This window comes from Adiantum capillus-veneris, chromosome 7 (genome assembly GCF_014529385.1).
Source record: "Adiantum capillus-veneris isolate H3 chromosome 7, ASM1452938v2, whole genome shotgun sequence".
In the NCBI taxonomy this organism is placed as follows: Eukaryota; Viridiplantae; Streptophyta; class Polypodiopsida; order Polypodiales; family Pteridaceae; genus Adiantum; species Adiantum capillus-veneris.
Window position 1 is genome coordinate 47,460,850 of NC_140937.1, and position 21,555 is coordinate 47,482,404.

Here is a 21,555-nt window from a genome sequence, read left to right on the forward strand (position 1 = left end):
TATTGGTTGACGAGATGGCCTGTCCAGGTCCCAGTTCTGCTTGTCACCATCTTCACATCCCCTCTCTCATTCTCCTCTCTTCTTTTTTCACCTACCTCTTTTTTCACCGCCCCTTTTTTGCCCTGCTTCCTGCTTTTCACATTTTCTATGCAGTTTTCAACTCTCGTGTATGTCACCAGTCATTAGAGAGAGAGAGAGAGACAGAGACAGAGAGAGAGAGAGAGAAAAAAGAGAAGAGAGAGAGTCGCGACCCGTTCGATGAGCTGATGAGCCCGCGTCCTGGTTAGCTCCTGCTCATGTAGGACATAGAAAGAGAATAGCTTGTCTCCTGCGTTGCCACTGTTTTTGGCTGTGTGTGTGTGTGTGTGAGAGAGAGAGAGAGAGAGATCGAGATCCGAGAAGCAGCTAGGTTAACATAGAAATGAGGTCAATAGCAAGTGAGAGGCGGCCTTTTCGCTGTATATAAAACAACATGAGTATAAAGGAGGATACGTGCGCGCGCGTGTGTGTTGGTGTGAGAGGAGAGAGAGAACGTCTCTCTGGGTGGTCATTTGAGTGTTGCTTCTTTCATCATTTGGCTCAGCGTCTCTCAGCAGCTAGAGGGTGGTCGAGATAAGTGTGTTTGTGTAGAGGGTTGCCGATGTGTGTGTGTGTGTGTGTGTGTGTGTGTGTGTGTGTTTTGGTCCGATATTGCCTCTTTTAGGTCTACTTGTGTACTGTTGAAACCTACTTGAGCTGGCTCCTAATTGTTAAACTGCTTCTTGGGAGTTTGTCTCTTAGCTCATATACCAATATACATGCATGTTACAAAAAGCAAATGAGTCAGTTTGATATTCCGGTTATCAGGATTCAGCTGCGCCTGTACTGGTCGACTCTGCAAAGCCCAAGAAGAAGAATAGCATGCAGCAAGAGAGCACAGAAAGGTCCACATACAAACATGGCAGGGGTATGTAGGAGAGCGCAGGTCGAATCAAACCTACTTTTTCTGGGCGCGGGTGCGAGGTCCAAAGAGAGAGAGAGAGAGAGAGAGAGAGAGAGAGAGACCAGAGGGTTGATCCCTCTGCGCGTAAAGCACAGAAAAAGCGAATAATTAGGAGAGGAGAGCGCAGCAGTGTTAGAAAGCTTATGGGCGCAAGAGGTAGCGTAACACTCATTACATAAAGAATAGAGAGAGAGAGAGAGAGAGAGAGAGAGAGAGAGAGGGGGGTAATGAGAGCGTGAGGCTTGTGTGTGTGAGAGAGAGAGAGAGAGAGAGAGAGAGAGAGAGAGCAGCGTGGAAGAGAGCCACGCTTTGTCCGCTGGCTGTCCGGGCAGGCAAACAGCGACATTTCTGAAAAAAACGCCCCCGTCCGTTTCTGGGCCTCCCCTCTGTGCCTGCATAACACTGCAGAAAGAGAGAGAGGGGGGGGGGGGGGAGCATGAACACCGGCAACTCTACTCTATACTCTACTCCAACTCTGTTCTCGTCTACTTATTACTAGCCTCGCTTGTTGTCTTCCTCCTTTCGTGTGTGATCTCCTGGCCAGCTCCTATATATCTATTATTATATCGTTGTTCCAACATATGATCAGCGTGCCTCATCTCTAATAGGCTCTAGTAGCTGCTCTCTTTTCTAACTCTACTTTAAGACTCATAAGTTACAGAAGTAGCAGAGAAGCCGCTGCATATATATCCTCTCTCTCTCTCTCTCTCTCTCTCTCTCTCTCTCTCACACACACACACACACACACTCACACAGCAGCATAATCAGTATCTACCAAAGGTTCTTCTTCACATGCATCTTAAACCATCCACACGGACAATAAATATATTCTCACATCCACAAGGATTCTACTCCCTTGAATGTTTAGCTCATCATTATAATCAGTAGCTTGCAGGAAATAGTTAGGATTATTGCTGACCGCACTGCACATGCATGCATGCACTCCAGAGTCTTCACTATTTAGCCCTAATTATGCGACTTAACTTCACACGTCGCTAAATCTATATAGTAATCAGTTATTCTGTAGTAGTATAGTATAAGCGGGAGTCAAGCTTGGCTGTGGCTTGTCGTGCTAGCAATTCTCTCAGACCGTGACAATCCTTGCCTTGATAATCTCTCACAGATGGATCGTATAATTGTTCAGATTTATCATACTTCGGCTATGCTCCACTTGGCTCAGCACTATCGTCTCCAATAAAAGATACAAGAAGTAAGTTATCTGTACTCTCAGGAAAATTGGTCAGTATTCTTATTTTTCTCCTGCTTTTGCATTTGTTGATGTGCATCGATCTAAAAACGTTTTAAATAACCAACGTGCCATGATCTCAAGGTGTTCGGACTGTCGTTTGGGCAATCCTATGTTATGGTTAGCCCTAAAAATATAATTGACAACTCAATATTGTACCTCCCTAGAACTCTGGTAAAACTATACTTTGAATTATGGTACAAGAGACAAGCCAACTAGATGTTGTAAAAGCCATGTTTGTCATGATGATTGCATGTAGAAGGAAAGAATCATTAGATCTAAATCCTTTTTGCTTTTAGATTTATAAAGTCCTTTCTAATTATATGGCTACAAGTTTTTGGAATGATGATGGCTCTTCACAGCAGAATATATAGGTGACTTTTGGTTGAATAATTCCAGCATATATGGGCAGCCCGCCAGCAATGCTTGGAAGCCGTGAATTGAACGCTCAACCTTGGCATTTTGTTTTCTGGTGATTAGCTAGAATCATAGACATTGAAGGCTATATATATATCTCTGAAAATTTGCTTGATCTAGGTTCTATATGTAAATGTAAAAAGCCTATTATGCATGCCAACAAATCATTTGCTGTATGAAGCATTCAATATAAAGATCAAAGCATCAACTCAGCTTATATATATAGAAGAAAGAAAAGGATAGTTGTTTGTATCTTGATTACATGAAAAACCTGGTGTTACCATATCCCACTTCTGCAGTGGAAATTAAAGATATTGAAAAGGTGCAACTGCATATTGCATGTGCAATCACAAGTAAGGGTTGAAGCAAGGCGGTGATCAATATGGGTTGAGGTTTTTCCCTTCTAAGGCAGGAAACTGCTTAAGAAGTCTTTTCTTTAGTTAACCTACCTAATTAAACTCCACTGCATGTGTTGCAGGTTAGAGAAAAGCAATGGATAGTGTTCCATCAAATGATATGAATGTAATGGACGATCCGGAAGGGGGATGTATAGTTCAAGCTGATGATCCACAGATGCTGGCTGCCGCAGCTTTTGATGGAGCCGGCTGCGGTGCCGGGAATAACACATGGTATTGGACGTCCATGTTGAAGCTGATGGAGCAGGGATCAGCTGCCCCTCCAAGCAGTACTAGCACACTACAGTACAACAGCAACAACATTAATTATACAGCGCCGGCTCCTCCTTTCACACCTGGCCAGCAGCAAGCCACTGCAGACCGGACACCACGGCCTGCACAGTCAGCATCAGCATCGTCGCCGTCTTCATCATCTGTGCATGATCAGCCCATGGATATGGTTACTCAAAATAATGCACTCAATGCTTGTGATCCAGACAGTTCTGTGTGGGCTCAAGAATTTCTGTGAGTCTTCTTTCTCCCTGTCTCTTAATTGCTAGGTAGGAAATAAAAAGCTAAAGCAACAGGATATAGAGATTTCTGTTTGGATCTCTCTATGTTTTAAGGATAGATGCAGAGAATACTTTCATACTGACTGACGTCTGCAATGAAGAAAGAATTTCTTCTACCTAAATATTAGCTAGGCATTCATTAGTCATTTTTGCGTTGCTGCACAAGACTACACAAGACTGCACAGATACATATGTAGTAATTTGTTTCCTTTAAAAGTTCATTGAAGGTTTGAAATATCCTACATCATTGCATTTCTATTGTCTACAATTCTCTTTTCCAAGTCTGCATCCGGTCCACAGATCAATAAACCTCTACTAAGAATCATCACAAGAAGATTTAGAAATTTTCTCATGTAGGAAAACGGAGTCTTTTCCAACGTTTTTCATACAATGAATAACATCATGAGCTTCTGCTCGAGAGGCTCCGCGTACCTAGCTAGGTACGATTGGGGGCAGTGGACCACCGGCCCCCCCACCGGGCCGGTAGCCCCCTGCCCCCAATTGTACCTAGCTAGGTATGTGGTGCCTCTCTCACAAAAGCGAGGTAAGTCACAATGTGGGAATTATTGTGAGAATTTGTCCAAAACTAGCTTCTTGTGTGCATGCTTGCACTATACAAGAAATGTTGTAGCCTATAGGTAATTTACAATCCCTTTGCCTTTTTTCTCTTCTGCAAGGAGCAAGGACCTTTTTGTTTGCCATGTGAAAAAGAATTAAAGCGATTTTGAAAAAGGAAAGGAGCTGTAATCGTCTAGTCATGTGCAAAGGTTCAAAACACTTGTTATTTTAGCTAGAGCATGGCAGAGCTTTTATAACTTTTCAAGCTTTCTTCTATAAATAGGTAGTAAGGCCATGACCACACAAGGAATGAACGGTACACACAAGAAGCCTAGAAATCTTAGGTAGTGGTCACTTGGTGCATATCTATAGGTTACAGCCAGGTCGCACCATGGAATAGTGGGAGGAGTGGGGGAAGAGCACACTCTATATTGAGGAAAACCAAGAGACAAGCAGGAAAAAGCGAAGGCGAACGTTATTCCCGGTAGCGCTAGGAGAAATAAGGGTACAAAGCTATATTTCAGGGAGCCATCTCCTCTCCTTGTTTGTAGGGTAGCTTCAACCAATCTTTAGCCGACTGATCATCGCTACCCACCCCTGAAAATTCTTTGCCTCTTGAATTAATTGTGTCTCCTGTATGGTCACACGTGCACCTGTTATTTGTCTTGTATGCAACTATGCATTAAGGCCTTTTGAAATTATGCCAATTTTGGTAGTATACTTGCATCAATAACAATGTCCAAAATGGGCCTAGCTAAAAAAAGCTCAACTTAGTTGCAATCATTGGACCACAAAAAAGAAAACAAGAAGACGTAATTAGTCTTGCAACGATGCCAAAAGGGGCTTAGGGCATAATCACACAAGGCTTAGTTATCTGAAAGTTGGACAAATAATTGAGACTGTTGAGTGGTCACACGTACATGATTGAGGCAGCTCAGTTACTAAGCATAGGCTCTTGTAACTATGCCATCAGCATAGTTGCAAAGGGCTATGATTGTGCCTTGTATTTTTTGCCTTTTTCAAGCTTGCATACACTGACGGGGATGCAGTCTGTGCCTCTATCTAGCAGCAATTGACATGAAGAGAGAGAGAAAGAGAGACAACATGCTGCATGGCCATGGAAGCCACATTATGTGTGATCAAGCAGGAGATTCTATTGCGAGGCAAGTCCATGTCCAAGTACTAACTGGTGGCTGGAGCTCAACCTCCAAATGGCAACCATGCAAGCTCAATAAAGGCTCGATTTTTGCGCGTGACCATGAACAGAGGCTTACTAACCGCCCAATTTCTCAAAATAAAGCATAATAGGGACAATTAGCAACTATTGATTGTAATTGTGCCTCACTTGACCACCACATTAGTTGCAAAGGGGTAGGCTTACTTATCCAAGGTTGGGTCTCACATGACTTCTATCAACGGGTACAAACCTATGCCAAAATCTTATAGCCACATAGTAATTTGAAATCATAACCAAGAGGGAAGAGTTGAGTTGGTGTATGTATTGTCAGCAAGGTTGACCTTCTTTTCATAATTATTGTTTTGGACACATTTAAAATGGACATTGACCAAAAATATATGTTTGCCTTCTACGTATAATAATCTAGGAATTCAAAAATGTTCATTATCTTTAACAAATATTTTTTTTAAAATTCATGTCAGTTGATGTACTAGCTAGTCAAGGATCTCTGATCTAAAGGAGACATACTTCAGAAATTGACATACGTCCCCATTTGGAAAAGAGAAAGTGAGCATTTGGAAAAAGGGGCTAGCTATAATTGTACAGGCTAGGGTACTATAATTCTTCTACATGGTATTATTTGTCTATGTCTCAGAGCGCCTCTCCGTAGTGGTACTATAAGTGTCTTTTTGAAAGATATACCCTTTTGAAATTGAAAGGTCCTCTCTATTATATGCAATATCAGTCCTGTTTTCGTCTTCATTTATGTCCTTTCTTTGGATGGTAGTGGTCCCTCATTAATTGAATTCCATGCCACAAAATGGAAAGGCTTCATGTGGAGGAGAGAGACTCATTATTACAGAGTACAAAAGGCACCGATGCTTAGTATCCGATGTTTTTGGGATCATTAGATACCCATGGCATTCACTAGGAAATATGTAAGATAGCACGTGCAAACAAAATAAGGGATTTATAATTAAGTATATCTACAAAAAAAAATTACTTACATGAAGGTTTTTAAATTGAAAAAGTGAAAATTTTCTCACATAAAGGCTAGTTTTTCTTTCAAAAATGCATACATAAAGGGATACATATAATACTTCAAAAATATACAAGTAAGAGATTATTTAAATACCTCTTATTCGCACTTGCTATATGCAATTTTTACGTAGTGGATGCCTCGGTACTAGATGGTGCCAATATATGCGTTAGAATGAAGGTAATTAAAGCATGTATTGGTGGTACCACTTCTTGCACTTTTTGGTGGTATACCCTTCAAAAAATTAAGTGGGAACAAGTAACTTTTTTGCAAAAAAATTAAAGACTTGCCGGACCTTATGGTTTTAGATTCTACATAAAAGAATCTATCCATTGATATATAACATGCTACTTTATTTTATACGTAACACATGAAGATGGGGCTTGTAAAGTGCTATTAAAGGACTATTCAAGGCACCCCTTTTTGGTACCACCATTACATGCTTTGGTCCATCATGAACGTTGATATACGAATTGATATTAATATCAACCATGAAAGTGACACGCATGTTGATGCTTATACATACTTTGATACCGATGCTCACCTACGGTAAAGTGTTTTTGAAGCGTATCGTGAGCTCATTTTGATCCCGTGGCAAGAAGTACCTACAAATCTTTTGTGTTTTGGAGGTAGTCCTACCTTACCCCCTTCTTTTGTCTACGCTCTTTATCTTTGTCTCCTTTTCTCTCCCAAGCATAACACACACACACACACACACACACACACACAATTTTATAAACACTTATATATTTGACGTTCTGATGCTAACACCTATATATACCACACCATGAGAATAAAAAATCCAATTCAATGGCATTGAAAATCACGTTTTGCCTTAAGACTCCCTTGTAGTGGTCTTTTTGGAGGGTTTTCAAGCTTCCTTCACAGGGTAGAAAACTTTTGGCTCGGTGACGACTTTATTTGGCATGGAGGAATAAGGTGGTCACTCAACACAATCTTCAAATGCTTTTATGGAAGGCCTATAGGAAGGCTCTCTTATAAGTCTCACAATTCAATGCTTTGAAGGTCTTACATGCCATCATTTCCTTTTCGACTCTATGTTGCATTTCAAAATTGTAATCGGACTTATTTAAACCTTTTGTTTGGGATCTTAACAAGATTGTAATCCTTGTTTAATATGTAAATTTACAATGAAATCCTTACAAAGGCCTACATCCTAAAGTCAAGGACCTAAAAGCTAAGTAGTTTGTCAAATGTCTCTTGACACAACTGAAACTAGTAAACTAGGGACAAATGTGGTCTAAACTTATATAGCTTGTCTGATAGTGATAAAATGTCCCTTGACACAATTAAAATTACTAGGAACAAATGCGGTGTAAACTTATATAGCTTATATGATAGTGATAAAATGTCCCTTAATGACACAATTAAACTGACTCAACTATAGGGACAAGTGCGGTCTAAACTTATATGCTTTATCTGATAATGATAAAATAGCAAGTTGACTTTTTGGTAAAAGCAAATTGTTTTTGAATGTCAAGGACATACATTGTTGGAGATGTTAACACAATTTCAAACCCTTTTGTTTGAGTGCTTCATCTTATATTAAACTATTCACAGTACGCCTGATGAGCATGCCATCTTGACCAGTGGTTATATATTGGGTTGCTTGTCCTCATGGCAAGTAGTCTAGAGCCTAGTCCAGAGCCAGTTGCCAATCAAGCTGAGCGAAGAATAGCCGTTTGACTAAAATGGGGGTCAACGTGATGCACACACGGCTTGATCTTGACTGCCAAGCGATGAGAGGCTGATGCTCTACTGCTATGCCTGCAAGCACGCATATCATAAATGTGGCGAGCTGTTGTATATAAAGTAATCATAGTGTTGCCCCCCCTCCCCCCCCCCGGCCAAAAAAAAAAGCGCGTGACCGGCACAGCGAATTACCTACACCTACACGGGGGCAAGCACCCTGATATATAACTATTGCCGCACTGTTGTGCCTTTATAACTTATGATGTTGGTCATGCCTTAGTACTATTGCTACATTACTCAAGATAGGTTGGTTCAACTTTGACTTTTATATTCTCTTTACTTTTTGCACTTATTCTGTATTTGGACATTGAAGTGCAATCATGTAGATTTTAGATTTATTTTGTGAAGCTAGAAATAGAATCATGGGATGTGTTTAATTATATGGTAGTTTGGTTATGACATGAAGAAAATTAGGAAATTTTTTTACCGTCAAAAGTAGTACTATATCAAGAGAACCATGATAAGTTTTTAAGTTGAAAATTGCACGAGAGTTTCAAGATGTTTTCTCATAAAACTCAAAATCAATCAATGCATTCTTAAAGAAAATACATTTGACATGTTTATAAATCCTTTTTATAGATAATGACAAGTAAAAATGAGAAAATTATCTTAAAAAACATAATTTAAATCATGCCAACTATCAATAATACCAAAAAATATATATTTTTAAGAATACTGATATATATATGGAGGCAAATTATGGTCTTCCAAAACTTATATATAAGAACTAATGTTGCTTTATATTAGTGCTGATAGATAAAAGTGTTTCTTATACATGTTAAAACCAAGAATATAGATATTCTTCGAGAACTAAACTTGCATAGATATTAATTATAGATCTAGCTACATTTTGAAATTTTGCATGATTTGCCACCAAACTTGCATAGATATTAATTATAGATCAACTTGCATTTTGAAATTTTGCATGATCAACTTGTCACCAAACAAGCATGCTCTAGTTTTGCAATTTAAGAAAGTATTCCACTTGTAGTTTGCATGAACATCAAGATATGGCATTATTTAGGTAGCCTACATATCTCTATGTACGATGAGATACATGAATGTTGTAATTAAATCTATTCCATGCAAGTATAATTTTATACAACCTCGAAAATTTTCTGTTTGGTAAAACTTGTAGAAGTACCTAGCCATAGTATAAATAAGTAGTTTAATTACACATTTTTTGCCAGAGCCTCATTATTTTTTTCTCACCTTTATTAAGATAGCTTTTCTTCAATGTAGTTTTGTGCGAGCATCTTTTGGGCCCAAATTTACATCATAGTAAGCTCAAAAGTTGGATGAGATAATTTTACAAATACTATAATTAGTGTTTCAGTACAGGTCCTCATAAGGATTTTTTCATATTGTTTTTTAGATGCGCATTGCATTTTACGTCAATTGAAGAAATTGCTACCAAACTGATCCAGTTAATATGAAGCCTAACCATATTGATTGCAACAGAAAAGGGAGCCGAATTTGTGGAAGTGGGTGTTTAAATTTTATTTCATCTAAGAGATGTAACCCTTCAGCGCACCCTAAAGTGCCAAAGCTCATATTTGACATAATTAGTTCGAAGCTGTCACTTGAGGCTTGAGAGTGTATTTATAATTATTCTTTTGTAAAAGAAAGGCTCCTTAATCAACTCATTTAATTTGTTGCTAATATATAGCTATTTGTTTTTGCATGTGCAGGAGTGGTCCAATAGGTGAAAACAAGAGCAGTAGTATTGCATGCTCAGATGATGGGTTGCATGAGCTTCTTTATCCTAGGACAGTGCTAGAGCTCCTATTTTCCGATCAGCTGAAGCTCGAGCAGATGCCGTCATGGCCGGATATCCTGCAAGCTCACACAGCTGTAGGACTAGGCCCTGCAAAAAGCTTTGGCTTCCCACTCACCTCAGAAATAAAGGGTGAAGCAGGAACCACCCTGCAAGACAATGTAAGCATGGACCATCACATGAAATGTTCACAGTACTATTCCCATCTGGCTGGAATTGAAGACCGTTTGAGCAGCAGTACAACCAACAGCACTCTTTCCGACAATGCGATGGATCAGTGGGCGGTACCGGCGCAGGCTGGCAGCACTTCTGGGGGCCAATGCGCCGAGAACATGCAGGCACATCCTGGTGCAATTGTGCCAGCGCACTCGTCGTCGCTGAGTAACATGCAGCATATGAAGCAAGAGTACAACCATGTAGCGGCTTCACCACCTTTGATCAGCAGCAATGATCATGGCTGCCACTATCCAATTAGCCAGTATAATAACCTTCACCACCACCCAGAAAACCTGAGAATAATGGGCAACAATGGTAATATGATTGCTGCAGGGTCGAATGGTTTCCAGGAATCTATGATGAATGATGAATATGAACAAAAGCCTACTAGCTTGCTGAGCAAGCTATGGAGTCCTGCTGTGCTTAATTCGAATGATCCCCTGGCTCACATGAATCATAAGCACCATATTTATGAGTCGATCACAGCCGCAAATTTCTCTCATAATCTACGACAACTTGCAGGCTTGTCGACCGGGAACGGCTACAATCTCCAGTCGGTGAACAGTATTAACATGAATATTGCTCCTTCTTCTTTGCAGAACTACATCCATCAGCCGTCCCAAGTACAACTCTCAAAAAAATCTCGACCTTTTCAAGATGTGAGTCCACTCTCTCTTTTAATTCCTTTTGGCGACGATTTTCCGATTGATGTGTTAATTATAGGCCGTGGCCCCTTTTTTCCTGCAAACTCGGAAGACCTCCATGCAAAACAATTTAGAGATGAATTGATAATACTTGAAATTCTTCAAAATCACACTTTTTGTGGGTTTTCTTACCTCTTAGCTTAAAATTTAGAGGTAAATTTCAAACTCCGTAAGTGAGGTTTTTTTAAAAAGATAGCTCGTTTTGGCTTGCACTTGAGGGGTGCTCATTGAAGCGATGTACATGTATATATTGTACTCGCACGGAATGAAATGAAATTCCATTAGTGTCAAGATTCCTTTATTCCCTGGGCTCTGGCAGCAGCCGCTTGGTCCTTGTCCTTACCTCTGTTGTGCTGCCTCAGCCATCGTCCACAGTGCGCGTGCCTGCATTTGCATTTGCCTCACCTTGCTGCTCTGTCTTCTCGTCATCTCCTCCTCCAATTGGCAAATGGACGTGCTATATCTCTTGTTCTTCCGGCCCGCCCTGCATATCTACCACCATAGCCAATTGGCTTGTGCTTGCAGAGATGAGGTATCAATCCCTCTCTCTCTCTCTCTCTCTCTCTCTCTCTCTCTCGCCTCGCACACCAGATTCTGCCCAAGGCTCTTGTGCGTGCTCTAAGCAGAGAGAGCTTTGATGTGTGTGTGTGTGTGTGTGTGTGTGTGTGAGAGAGAGAGAGAGAGAGAGAGAGAGAGAGAGAGAAGAAGAAGACGAAGAAGAAGAGAGTTTTAACCTCATCATCTTTTATAGTCAAATTAAGGGGAGGCATTGACTTGGGAGCTACCATAACATTCTGATCATATCCTCTTCTCTAGGCCACTCTGACTATAAAGCGAGCAATTTAGAAACCTACATCAATTCACACATTGTCACCTTGTTAACCTCCTATCTCTTCCCTTTCTGTTTTTAGTTGTCCAATTGAGCTTCCATTGGCTTAGGCCAAGTTGATGGTGTTACTTTCTTTTATCCACCGTATCAATCTCTTCACTACATCGCACTTTTATAATGTAGAGATACGTCACCACTTTCCTCCCAAGTTTCATTGGCTTGTTTTGAATTGGGTAACTAAGAAAACTTTTGCTCTTGCCCTCATAGTGTGGTTAAGGTGGTTAGACTGTCTTGATGCCAAGGGAGGCTAGGGTTGATCAAAACCATTGGGAGGGCCTTTCTCCTCTTGGTCCTTGGGTGGATGAGGCGTAGAGTCAAGTTGGTGAGGGGGATTTCTAACTTGGATAAACAGTGGAGTCAGAAAGAGTTGAAATCTTGACGTGCCGCCAATTGTAACACTTTAACTCGCTGACGAAGAGCATATATAAAGGGGGGAGTATTGAACAAAAAGCTTAGTATCTTCTACCCACATCAAAATTATAAACAATTGGGATTTGATCCACAGAGAAATTTAAACATCAATTAACAAGGCATCAAGTCCCAAAAACAGTAGTGAATGTAAAAAAAAAATGAAATCTTGATGTGGAGCCAATTGTATAATAGATAAAGGGAGGCTATTGAATAAAAAGATTGGGAAGCTCTACCCACACCAAAGTGAGAGATGAAGGGCGGATCCAAAGAGCAATTTAGACTTGATGGGGTTAGCTCTGCATGTAACAAAGGAGCGCACCAATAGACTCACATCTAATGATATGCACTCCATATATAGAAAGGCCATTCACACACAATCCTCGATAACTGACCATATATGACCCAATCATGTGGTGTGCAGGGCTATAAGCCACCAACTAAATTAGGGCACCTACGTCCCAAATGATGAAGGCCTCTTGTTAGCACAAGTAGGTTGGAAGCGATGAGGGTGAATCCATAGGACTAGCACATGCGAGAGAGCGGGCAATTGTGTGGCCAAGTGGAGACGCATCTCATGAGAGCAATGGAGGAGTACAAGACGAGTCTCTAAAGAGTAGAATACCATTGGATTTTAAAAGCTTTGAGCATTCACTCATAAAAGCAAAGGCTTTAATTAAGCCACCTTGAATAAGATTAGAATAACATCGGTTTTTAAAAGCTTTGTGGCCCATTAACTCATAAAAGCAAAGGCTTGAATTAAGCCAACTCTAAGAGAGAATATTAATTAAGGGAGATTTAATATTACACCCAATAATTATTGAAGTGTATGAGCTATCTTATTGGCTATAGTGACTAGCCGTAAATAATATGATAAATGCTTCTAAACTTGTATATATAATTCTCAAGGATAAAAAGGAGATAGATAAGAATACTATAAATAGAGTAGACGCACATGCCCTCCAAGGATGAGATAAGATTTAGAGGGAAATAATGATGAATATAATGAAAAGAAGTAAGCAAGTGTGATACAAGCACTTTTGAGACGTACCAAGGATAGCCTAGATATGATGGACCAATACTAGGACTACCCATTCCATTGTAGCCCCATCCTTACACTCACGTGCTAGCTACCATACATTAACCCTCAATGAATATTCCCTTGTGTGCAACATTCGTGAAAATAGAATTGTCAAGAGGGGAAGACTAGAAGATGGACCAAGGTTCTCTACGTTAAACCTGCCTTTACTGTTATTTTGACGGTTAAAAATTCCAAAGTTATGGTGATTTTTGAGTTGGGCCTAAGAAAAACCAAAACAAATTTTAGTGCAAGAACTCACAAATGGAATATGTCTATTCAATTTTGCATTCATTAGTTTTGGTAGAATCTAGGGAGATACCTTTGTTTCAAATGTAAAGCTAATTGTCTTAGTTTGAATAGGAAAGCAGACAGCCCTCCCCGTGCATGCTTGTGAATAGGGGGAGGACCCATTTTGGTTGTGTTGTTCAAGATTTTATAATCTTTATTCCTTTTTGAATATCGAGATCCATTTTTGAGTGCTTAATTGCCTCACAAAAAAACAAATTATGTCTAAAATTAATGAAGCCATCCAATATAAAGGGTGGTGGGAGGGACAGGGTACGTCGAGGAGATAGAGAGATATTTTTTGAGGACAGAGCATTGCAAAGTCATGGCGTGTGTGTCGGCACAATTTTCTTTTGTAGACGGAGACAGGGGCAATGCAAGAGCGGTAGACATGGGGCTTTTTTGCATGCGCGTTATCAGGACGATGAGAGAGAGAGCCGACTGTGTGAGCAAGAGCAGAGAGCGAGCAAGGAACCCACACGAGGTCGCTGCCTATATCAGCTATGAACAAGAAGGGTTGCGACAGGGAGCCGATCGAGAACTCAACAAAGTATTGGTCTATGTTGACTGGGAAAGAGGCTCTAAAAACAACTCTTCCTAGAAACTCTTTATAGTATGATGGGGACGTTGAAGTCTATGTTATAGGGGAAGGGGGAGGGGCGAGGACGGAGGTGCTCTTATACCATAGCACGTCTATAATGTGAAATCAAAATATCTACCACACTCTCAATGCTTTTGTTATGTGGGACCAAACGCTATGATGTACATAGTGTGATATATGGAAAAACGGTTGCCATAGTTGCAGCGTATATATACTTTGCCGGACAGGCGAGGCCGGAGACGTGGCACCGTCGCATGTTTCAACACATTAAAGCATGTCTAATTTTCTTTAGGAATGTACAAATGTCAAGTGTATCGAAGCGGCACGCTCGTTTTACCTAGAAAGTTCAATGCAGACAATCTCGGCCAAAAATACTTGCAAGTTTCGTATGCGGACGTAAAAGACGTGTCCAAAGTGCTTACCAAGTAAAAAATTGAGGTTCAACATGAAATTTGATCCCAATGGGATTTTTTCACAAATTTAGGGATTTTTTCCAGCTCGTTTGGGCTTTTACGGACAAAAAGGAGCATTCTTGGGCTAAAAATGGCCTTAAAATAAGCTAAACATTAGTTGAAAATAGCTCAAGATGCCACATCAACGACGATGCCGTCGTTATCTGAGTTGTGTGGAAAATTTAAGAGCCAAGAATGAGCTCATTTGGGCATATGAGCAAGGAGATACAACCATTCCTTTACAGGGTGCTAGTGCATGCAGTCTAGTGTTGCTTCCACTACATGGTTGAGGCTACGAGCTGGCCCCCAATTAGGGTTTTCCCTCTTCAAATAACTACTTGGGCTTCTCCAATGAACTATTGAAGCTTCCATGAAATGCTCACGACGAAGAATTGAAGCATAAATTTATGGTTTTTAGCATGTCGAATGAGCACTGCATCTGTGCAATTGGGAGCGAGGCTACACCTAATCTTCATACACACAACAATTTTGAGTTGATCTTGGTTCATTTTCAAATTAGAACTTTCATGGCTAGAGTTTTGGTTTTTTTAGTGTGTTTTTGGCTTCAAAACATCTGCGCCTTGCTTGAAATTTGATACGAATTTATCCTCACAGTCAAAAGCTCGACGCTTTTCTAGTCGCATTGCGCACTTCTTGACAGTGCTCCATGGGAATGGAAGAAGGGAGGACTTTTGCCTTTGTAAATGAGAGAGTGGAGAATCTAGGTAGTTAATTAATTAATGAATGCATTAAGTTTACGTGATACCTAGAGAAGAGGGCTAACAATCTAAAGAAATATAATTTCTTAACCATACACCATTTTTTTTCATGATTTTTCAAAGAGAAATTTTAGAATTGATGCATTTTTAAATATTTACACCATAATTCTTCTCAAATTCCAAGCGGGAATTTTCTTTTCCTTTTGCTCTCAAGCAACTTTTTTCTTTTTAAACTCACAATTGTGAGTGGATAGTATTAAGAACAGAAATATACACCAATCCTCGAGCTCAAACCGAGCCTTGAGGGTCAAAGGCTCTCAAGCAACATTATTAAATTTCCAAATATTTCAAAATTTGAAAGCCAGGAAACTTTTCTTGAACAATGGTTTATATTTTTTCAGAATGCATGCATAGAATGCAACACCTAAAAGAGACAATTTCACATTAATGACTATATCCTTATAAGTACAAAGTTAAACATTGGAAAAACGTTCTTCTTGAAATTAAATGGAAACTTACAAAGTCAGCTAAGGATTGTGAGCAATTGCTTTTCTTCAACAAAATTATTATATCAAATGTTTACATGTCCAATGGAGCTTAATTTGTTTGGCTGTAGAAGGCATAATTACTATACACTATATGTGAGACTAGACCACAAATTAGATGAAACGTGAGCTCGTGTGGAATATATGTATTATGTATAGAACTTAATTATCGGCCTGCAGGCCACCCGTGGCCCCGCAATCAACATTGCAAGGAGTTATTAGGTCTCCCCAATCTCAAAAATTAAAAATCCTTTCAAAACATATTAGAAGGGTGAATTTAGGAAAATGAAAAGACCAATGGAAGTAAAAAGTCAAAAGACTTTTGGTGTCCATATAAAGAGAGATGGTCGAATGCACCTTGATACATTTGCGTTTTTCTTTGCTTGTTTTCCTTTAGCTAGCGTTTTCTTCTTTTTAGAGTGTCTTGCACTTTGTAAGTAGTAGTGAGTTGACCATGCAGTTTATGTTTTTTCCGTGTGAGTATCCAAGAGTGTATAACAATCACAAGAAGTTTTGGACAAATTCTCACAATAATTCCCACATGAACGTCATGAGCTTCTGCTCGGGAAGCACCACATACCTATCTAGGTACGATTGGGGGCAGGGGACCACCGGCACCTAGATAGGTATGTGGTGCCTCCCGAGCAGAAGCTTGTGATGTGATGCATTGCATGAAAAAAACACTGGAAAAAGACTCCGTTTTCCTACATGAGAAAATTTACAAATCTTCTCGTGAATTGGCTCGACCTGTCCTTAAGGGCTTTTGATATTTTGAGGGGGTCTGGCCAATAAAGCACTCTTGGAGTAGAGTTCATTGGAGAATTTGATCGATCGAGAGAGAGAGAGAGAGAGATTTGTGTGGTGGGTATAATATTCAGAATATTGTTAATGCAGGGTGGCGCCGGAGCTTCAGCTGCTCGACATCAATATAATGATCATGGCGCTCAGCTGGTTGAGTCGGCTCATGTAATTAGGAAAGATGAGTCCAAGAATATCATGCTGCAGCAATTAGCAGCTGCAGTAGATCAAGGATCGAATCCCAGCATTGTAAATATGAGTGCGGCATCACTAGTGGCCGATGATCAAGGCGCGAATAACAATATTATGAGGGCCGCGATGCACGGCAACAATTTGCAGCAGCAGCTTTCGGGAGCTGCAGGATACTCGAATTTCAAGCGGTCTCGAATTGAGGAGCAACCAGCGGCCGCAGCTGCAACCCCGCCGCCCACCTCCTCGACCTCCGGCTCTTCCTCCACAACCAATCAGAATCAGTCAACCTCCTCCTGCTCCGCCTTCAAGGTGCACATGCATTCTGCCCTTACCCTACGGTGTCCCTAGCTACTTCCATTTCCCAATTTCCCCTTATATATGTATGTATATACTATACACACGCGCACACACACACACTAATTATCATCCCTGATTCCCTAGCTTTCTCCCGCATATTGTTTTTCTCCCCCCTTCTTTGAACTTTGTACTCTCACCTTCTGTCAAGTTCAGTCTCAATTTGGTAGCCTCGATTCTCACTTACCCTATAAGCTGCTGTACTATGTACTTTTATTCCCTGCCTCTGTTTTTTGTCCCTTCTCCTATTTTATTTTTGAAACTTTCAATGTCCACAACGACCATGACTCCACATTTCTAAATAGATTTTTTTTTTCAAAAAAAATGTTCATAATAGTTTACATTTGTTTCCATGACTATCTTTTCATCTTTAAGGTGGGTTTCTCTTAGGTCCAATATTATTACTAATTGATTTATCATAGGTAATAATGTATTTTTCTTATTGTTTCTATAGGACGTCCTATATTACTAACTGATTTATCATTTCTTGTTGTGCAGAGCCCACCAGTGCGTAAGGAGAAGCTTAGTGAGAGAATTGCCACACTTCAACAATTGGTTTCTCCCTTTGGAAAGGTGACACTATAGATCTATATATAGACCTAATTATTTAAATGAAGGTCACTTTAAAGCATGTAATTTGGCTAGTTTTGATCTCTTTTGGGTCATCTTATGTAGACGGATACAGCTTCCGTCTTATTGGAAGCTATTGGTTATATCAAGTTCCTTCAAGAGCAAGTGCAGGTAAATACAATGTTTGTACCCTTTTTCTCAAAGGTTTTCTTTTCTTGATAAATTGATTACACAAGTTGTTGAGCACTTATAGTCTTTTCTTTCTTGAACAAATCAGGCTTTAAGCTCTCCATATTTCAAAAGTCCTACCATTCAAAGCGTATGGCCTAAACCTTGTTCTACTCTTTCATGATTGTTTGTGTTGAAATAACATGGAACAATAGCTTTTAGTGCATAGAGATTTTTATATTTGGAATTTCAACATGAGTTATTTTCATTTTATTCTCAAGATTGAATGAGTTACACGTCGATGGATTTATGCATGTGGATAATAATGTACTGTAGAGGTGTATATCAACATTGTTATATCCTAATTATTGAAACTATAGAAATATAAAATTTTGAGGTAGTAACTAGAGAATTTTGATTATATGGAATTGCAAGTTGTATTTCTGCATAGAAAAAAATTTGAACACCGTCGTACTATTAGTCTTTCATCTCTATAAGATCTCTTTTTATTGTTGACTTTTACCTAAAACATCTAGACTTTGACTAGTGAAACTAAAACGAAGAAATTTCATGCAGATATTGTTAATGATGTATGGATAAAAAATGATCTCATTGTATGTTGTCCATGTAGGGTGACAGAGATCAAAATGCTGAGGAAGACAAACCAGATCTTAGAAGTAGAGGGCTTTGTTTAGTGCCTCTCTCTTGTACATTGCAAATTGCAAACGATAATGGTGCAGATTACTGGTATGCAGGATCCTTTCGATAGTGTAAATTTGGGAAAAAGGCTATCTCTCATCGGCCACGGCAATACAACCTCTTGCATTGCCTTGAAAATGAGGTACAAAAGCAAGTTGTGCTATTCATTGCATATGTAAGTTTTCTATATATACACTTGACAAGCATATTTGTGACTTTTTCACAACACTTGTGAAACACGATAATGCCCACTAAAAAGGGCCTTCAAATGGATGTCAAGAGGGGTGGCATTAGCAACACAAGATTCATTGATGGTTTGTACATTGGGATGTAGCTCTTCTTCTCCATTTGAGCAAAAATAGTATTTCTGCTTAGCATGATCTCATGTAAACTAGTCAAAATATAGCTTCAACCCTAGCTTGGATATTATAAAGAAGTGGATACCTTTTGCTACCATTCTCCATTGACTTTAGTCTCCCAACACTAATGGAGTTCATGGGAATGAAAAGTTGTGAGAAAATTGTAACACCTCTTTTAATTTTAATGTTTTTCCTATATACAAATAAAATGCTTTAAGTATTCTTCTCCCTTGCTACTAAATATTTACCTTTTAAAAAAAGAGGGTTGTTTTCTTGATATCTCATGTCAAAATTCCAAGAGAAAACGGTCCTCTACTGTCATTATAAGCTAGAACAATGGAAACCAAAGTTGGATTGATGGATATTTGGTATGGCTTAGTTGTCTCATTACAAAAGGTATCAAGGACTTTGTCTTCAATGTATGATGTTGTCTTGTTTGAAAGATCATTAAAAAAGAAGCTTGCATTCTAGGCTTTTTGGTTAGAGTAAGTGATGAACAATATTCCATGGGATAGAATAAATGTTGGCAAAAATGACTACCTTTTTATAAAGGTTGTTGCAAGTTTTCATAGTCTATCAGTTTTTTCTTAAATCCCTTTCTCCTTTACGTAAACATACTAAAGGGTGAAATCTTTGAAAATGATCAAAGCATTCTAAGTGCCACATTGATCCTATGATTACTTGAACATAGTCTGAAAGCAAGGGAATTAATGGACATGAAAATGTCATGAGAATATTTAAGAGGATGTTTAACTCCCTAATATTGCTCAAGATATCTTTAAGATCCTAAAATATTGTTACTAAATCAAATGGATTATGAGTAAACTTTGAGTGGATAAATTTTGTAATTGGAGAAGTTTGACAATCAGGGAGCATGAGCATTTGTGTGCATTTAACATTGGATTTCCTTCTATGTTAGCTTTCCAAAGGTGAATAATTCCACTCTAATTTGATACACCTACATGTGCCTTATATTGCATCATGGGTGTCTCATCTTGCATAAAAAACCTAAATTGAAGAGGCTTGGAATGGCCAACAAGTATGTCTTGTCCATCACAAAGATATCCATCACAATATTGCTTGAAATAAAAGATATATTTGTGATCATAAATGGAGCTAGAGATGAAGATGAGCTATTCCTTGGTGTATCCATCAAATGAGGCAAAGTATAAGTTTGTGTAACTCTCAACTTCTTTGAAAACTTACTGAACATTGCATCTATGTCCTCATGTGTATGCCCAACCATCAAAAATCCTAGTTAAATGGTTTTGAAAATGCCCCTTGCAACAAGCATGGACAAATAGGCAAATAAGTATCGATTTTTGTTCTCCCTTACACAATTATTTAATTGTAGTAACAAGTTCTCTGGTAACTTGCAAGGATGACCCCGATTCCGCTTCTGTAGTTTTGATGTCTACACAATGGGCTCTTTTCCGTCACTCAAGTTGTGGTAGTCCAAAGCATCCCTTGAGTTCAAAGAATTTAGTAGTGAGATAGAGCTCCTTGGTAGTCCATTGGTTGCTAGATCACCAAGAGGAGGCTTATCTATCCTCTCTAGGTTATGTAAACAATTAACAATTGAGCCAATTGTAAGATTTGGATCAGTTGACGACAAACCATTCAAGACAAAGTGACCGTAATGACCTTCTCCATGTCCATAAGTGATCATATCTATCAATGCCACTTGTAAATTGTATCCGGAGTCCACACCCTTCGAAACAACACATAATCTAGGAATTGCAGACTTCTTTTGATCCATGCATAATATAGGCTCCTGCAACTCTTTTGTTGTGCCATGTGAACTTCTCTCTCTCTCTCTCTCTCTCTCTCTCTCTCTCTCAAGAGAAGAGATCTCTCATCGAGAGAAGGTTTAGCTTCTAGCCTTGCCTTGATTGAACTACAAACATTGCACTTAGAGAACTCACTTGTCTTTGTTAAAGTGACATGTGGATACTCTCTGTTCCACATCCTACCAAAAGAAGACTGAGATAACTTCTTCTGATAACCCGCTTGGTCAAGTGTCGTGTTGATTTCACTTAAAATGTCAACCCGTTTGTACATTGATGGAATCACTAATTGAGTGTCTCTTGAGCCATCTAGTAGTGTTTTACTTTTGTGTGGCATCTTCTCGGAGTTGTTATCCACAAACTCATTTAGCAATGCTCTTGCTAAATTAGTATGTTGAAGTCCCCGTCTCAATGTGCATGTGTTACCATGCACATGATGGTGCACACCGATTTCAAATTTTTCCTTGTAGCGGTAAAATGATGTCTTTGGTATTCCATGTAGCTCATACCATGCTCTATGACAAACAATAGAGCCATTTATCTTGAAGTGGTATCGCATCTTTTCATATTTCTGATAGCATATAGATAGGACATCATAAACATAATTAGTGCGTGCTTTTTGAGACTCTCCCCAAAATTCTTGTTGTAACCTTGTCACCATATCCCGATGTGCAAATTGACAACATTTTTTCCCACAACAATCAATACATAAACCCTTTGAATTGACTCAGTTGCAAGATAGAAAGCAAAAGCTGGTGCTGCTCTCGTTTTCCGAGATCTCTTGATAAAAGT

General features: G+C 39.3%; 1 protein-coding gene across 2 annotated transcripts; it reads left to right on the forward strand.

Annotated features, from left to right (window-relative positions):
* The first annotated feature begins 1,192 nt into the window (after positions 1-1,192).
* LOC147453794 (uncharacterized) lies at positions 1,193-19,073 on the forward strand. Of its 2 annotated transcripts, none has more exons than XM_086515893.1 (8): positions 1,193-2,192; positions 3,124-3,565; positions 9,851-10,811; positions 16,731-17,135; positions 17,679-17,753; positions 17,856-17,921; positions 18,028-18,069; positions 18,550-19,073. In XM_086515893.1, exons 2-8 carry the CDS (start codon positions 3,138-3,140, stop codon positions 18,685-18,687), a joined length of 2,115 nt encoding a protein of 704 aa, XP_086372019.1. In that variant the 5' UTR covers positions 1,193-2,192; positions 3,124-3,137; the 3' UTR covers positions 18,688-19,073. The 2 variants fall into 2 exon arrangements, with proteins under 2 accessions (XP_086372019.1, XP_086372020.1); XM_086515894.1 differs by lacking the exon at positions 1,193-2,192 and adding an exon at positions 2,600-2,700.
* Positions 19,074-21,555: the final 2,482 nt, after the last annotated feature.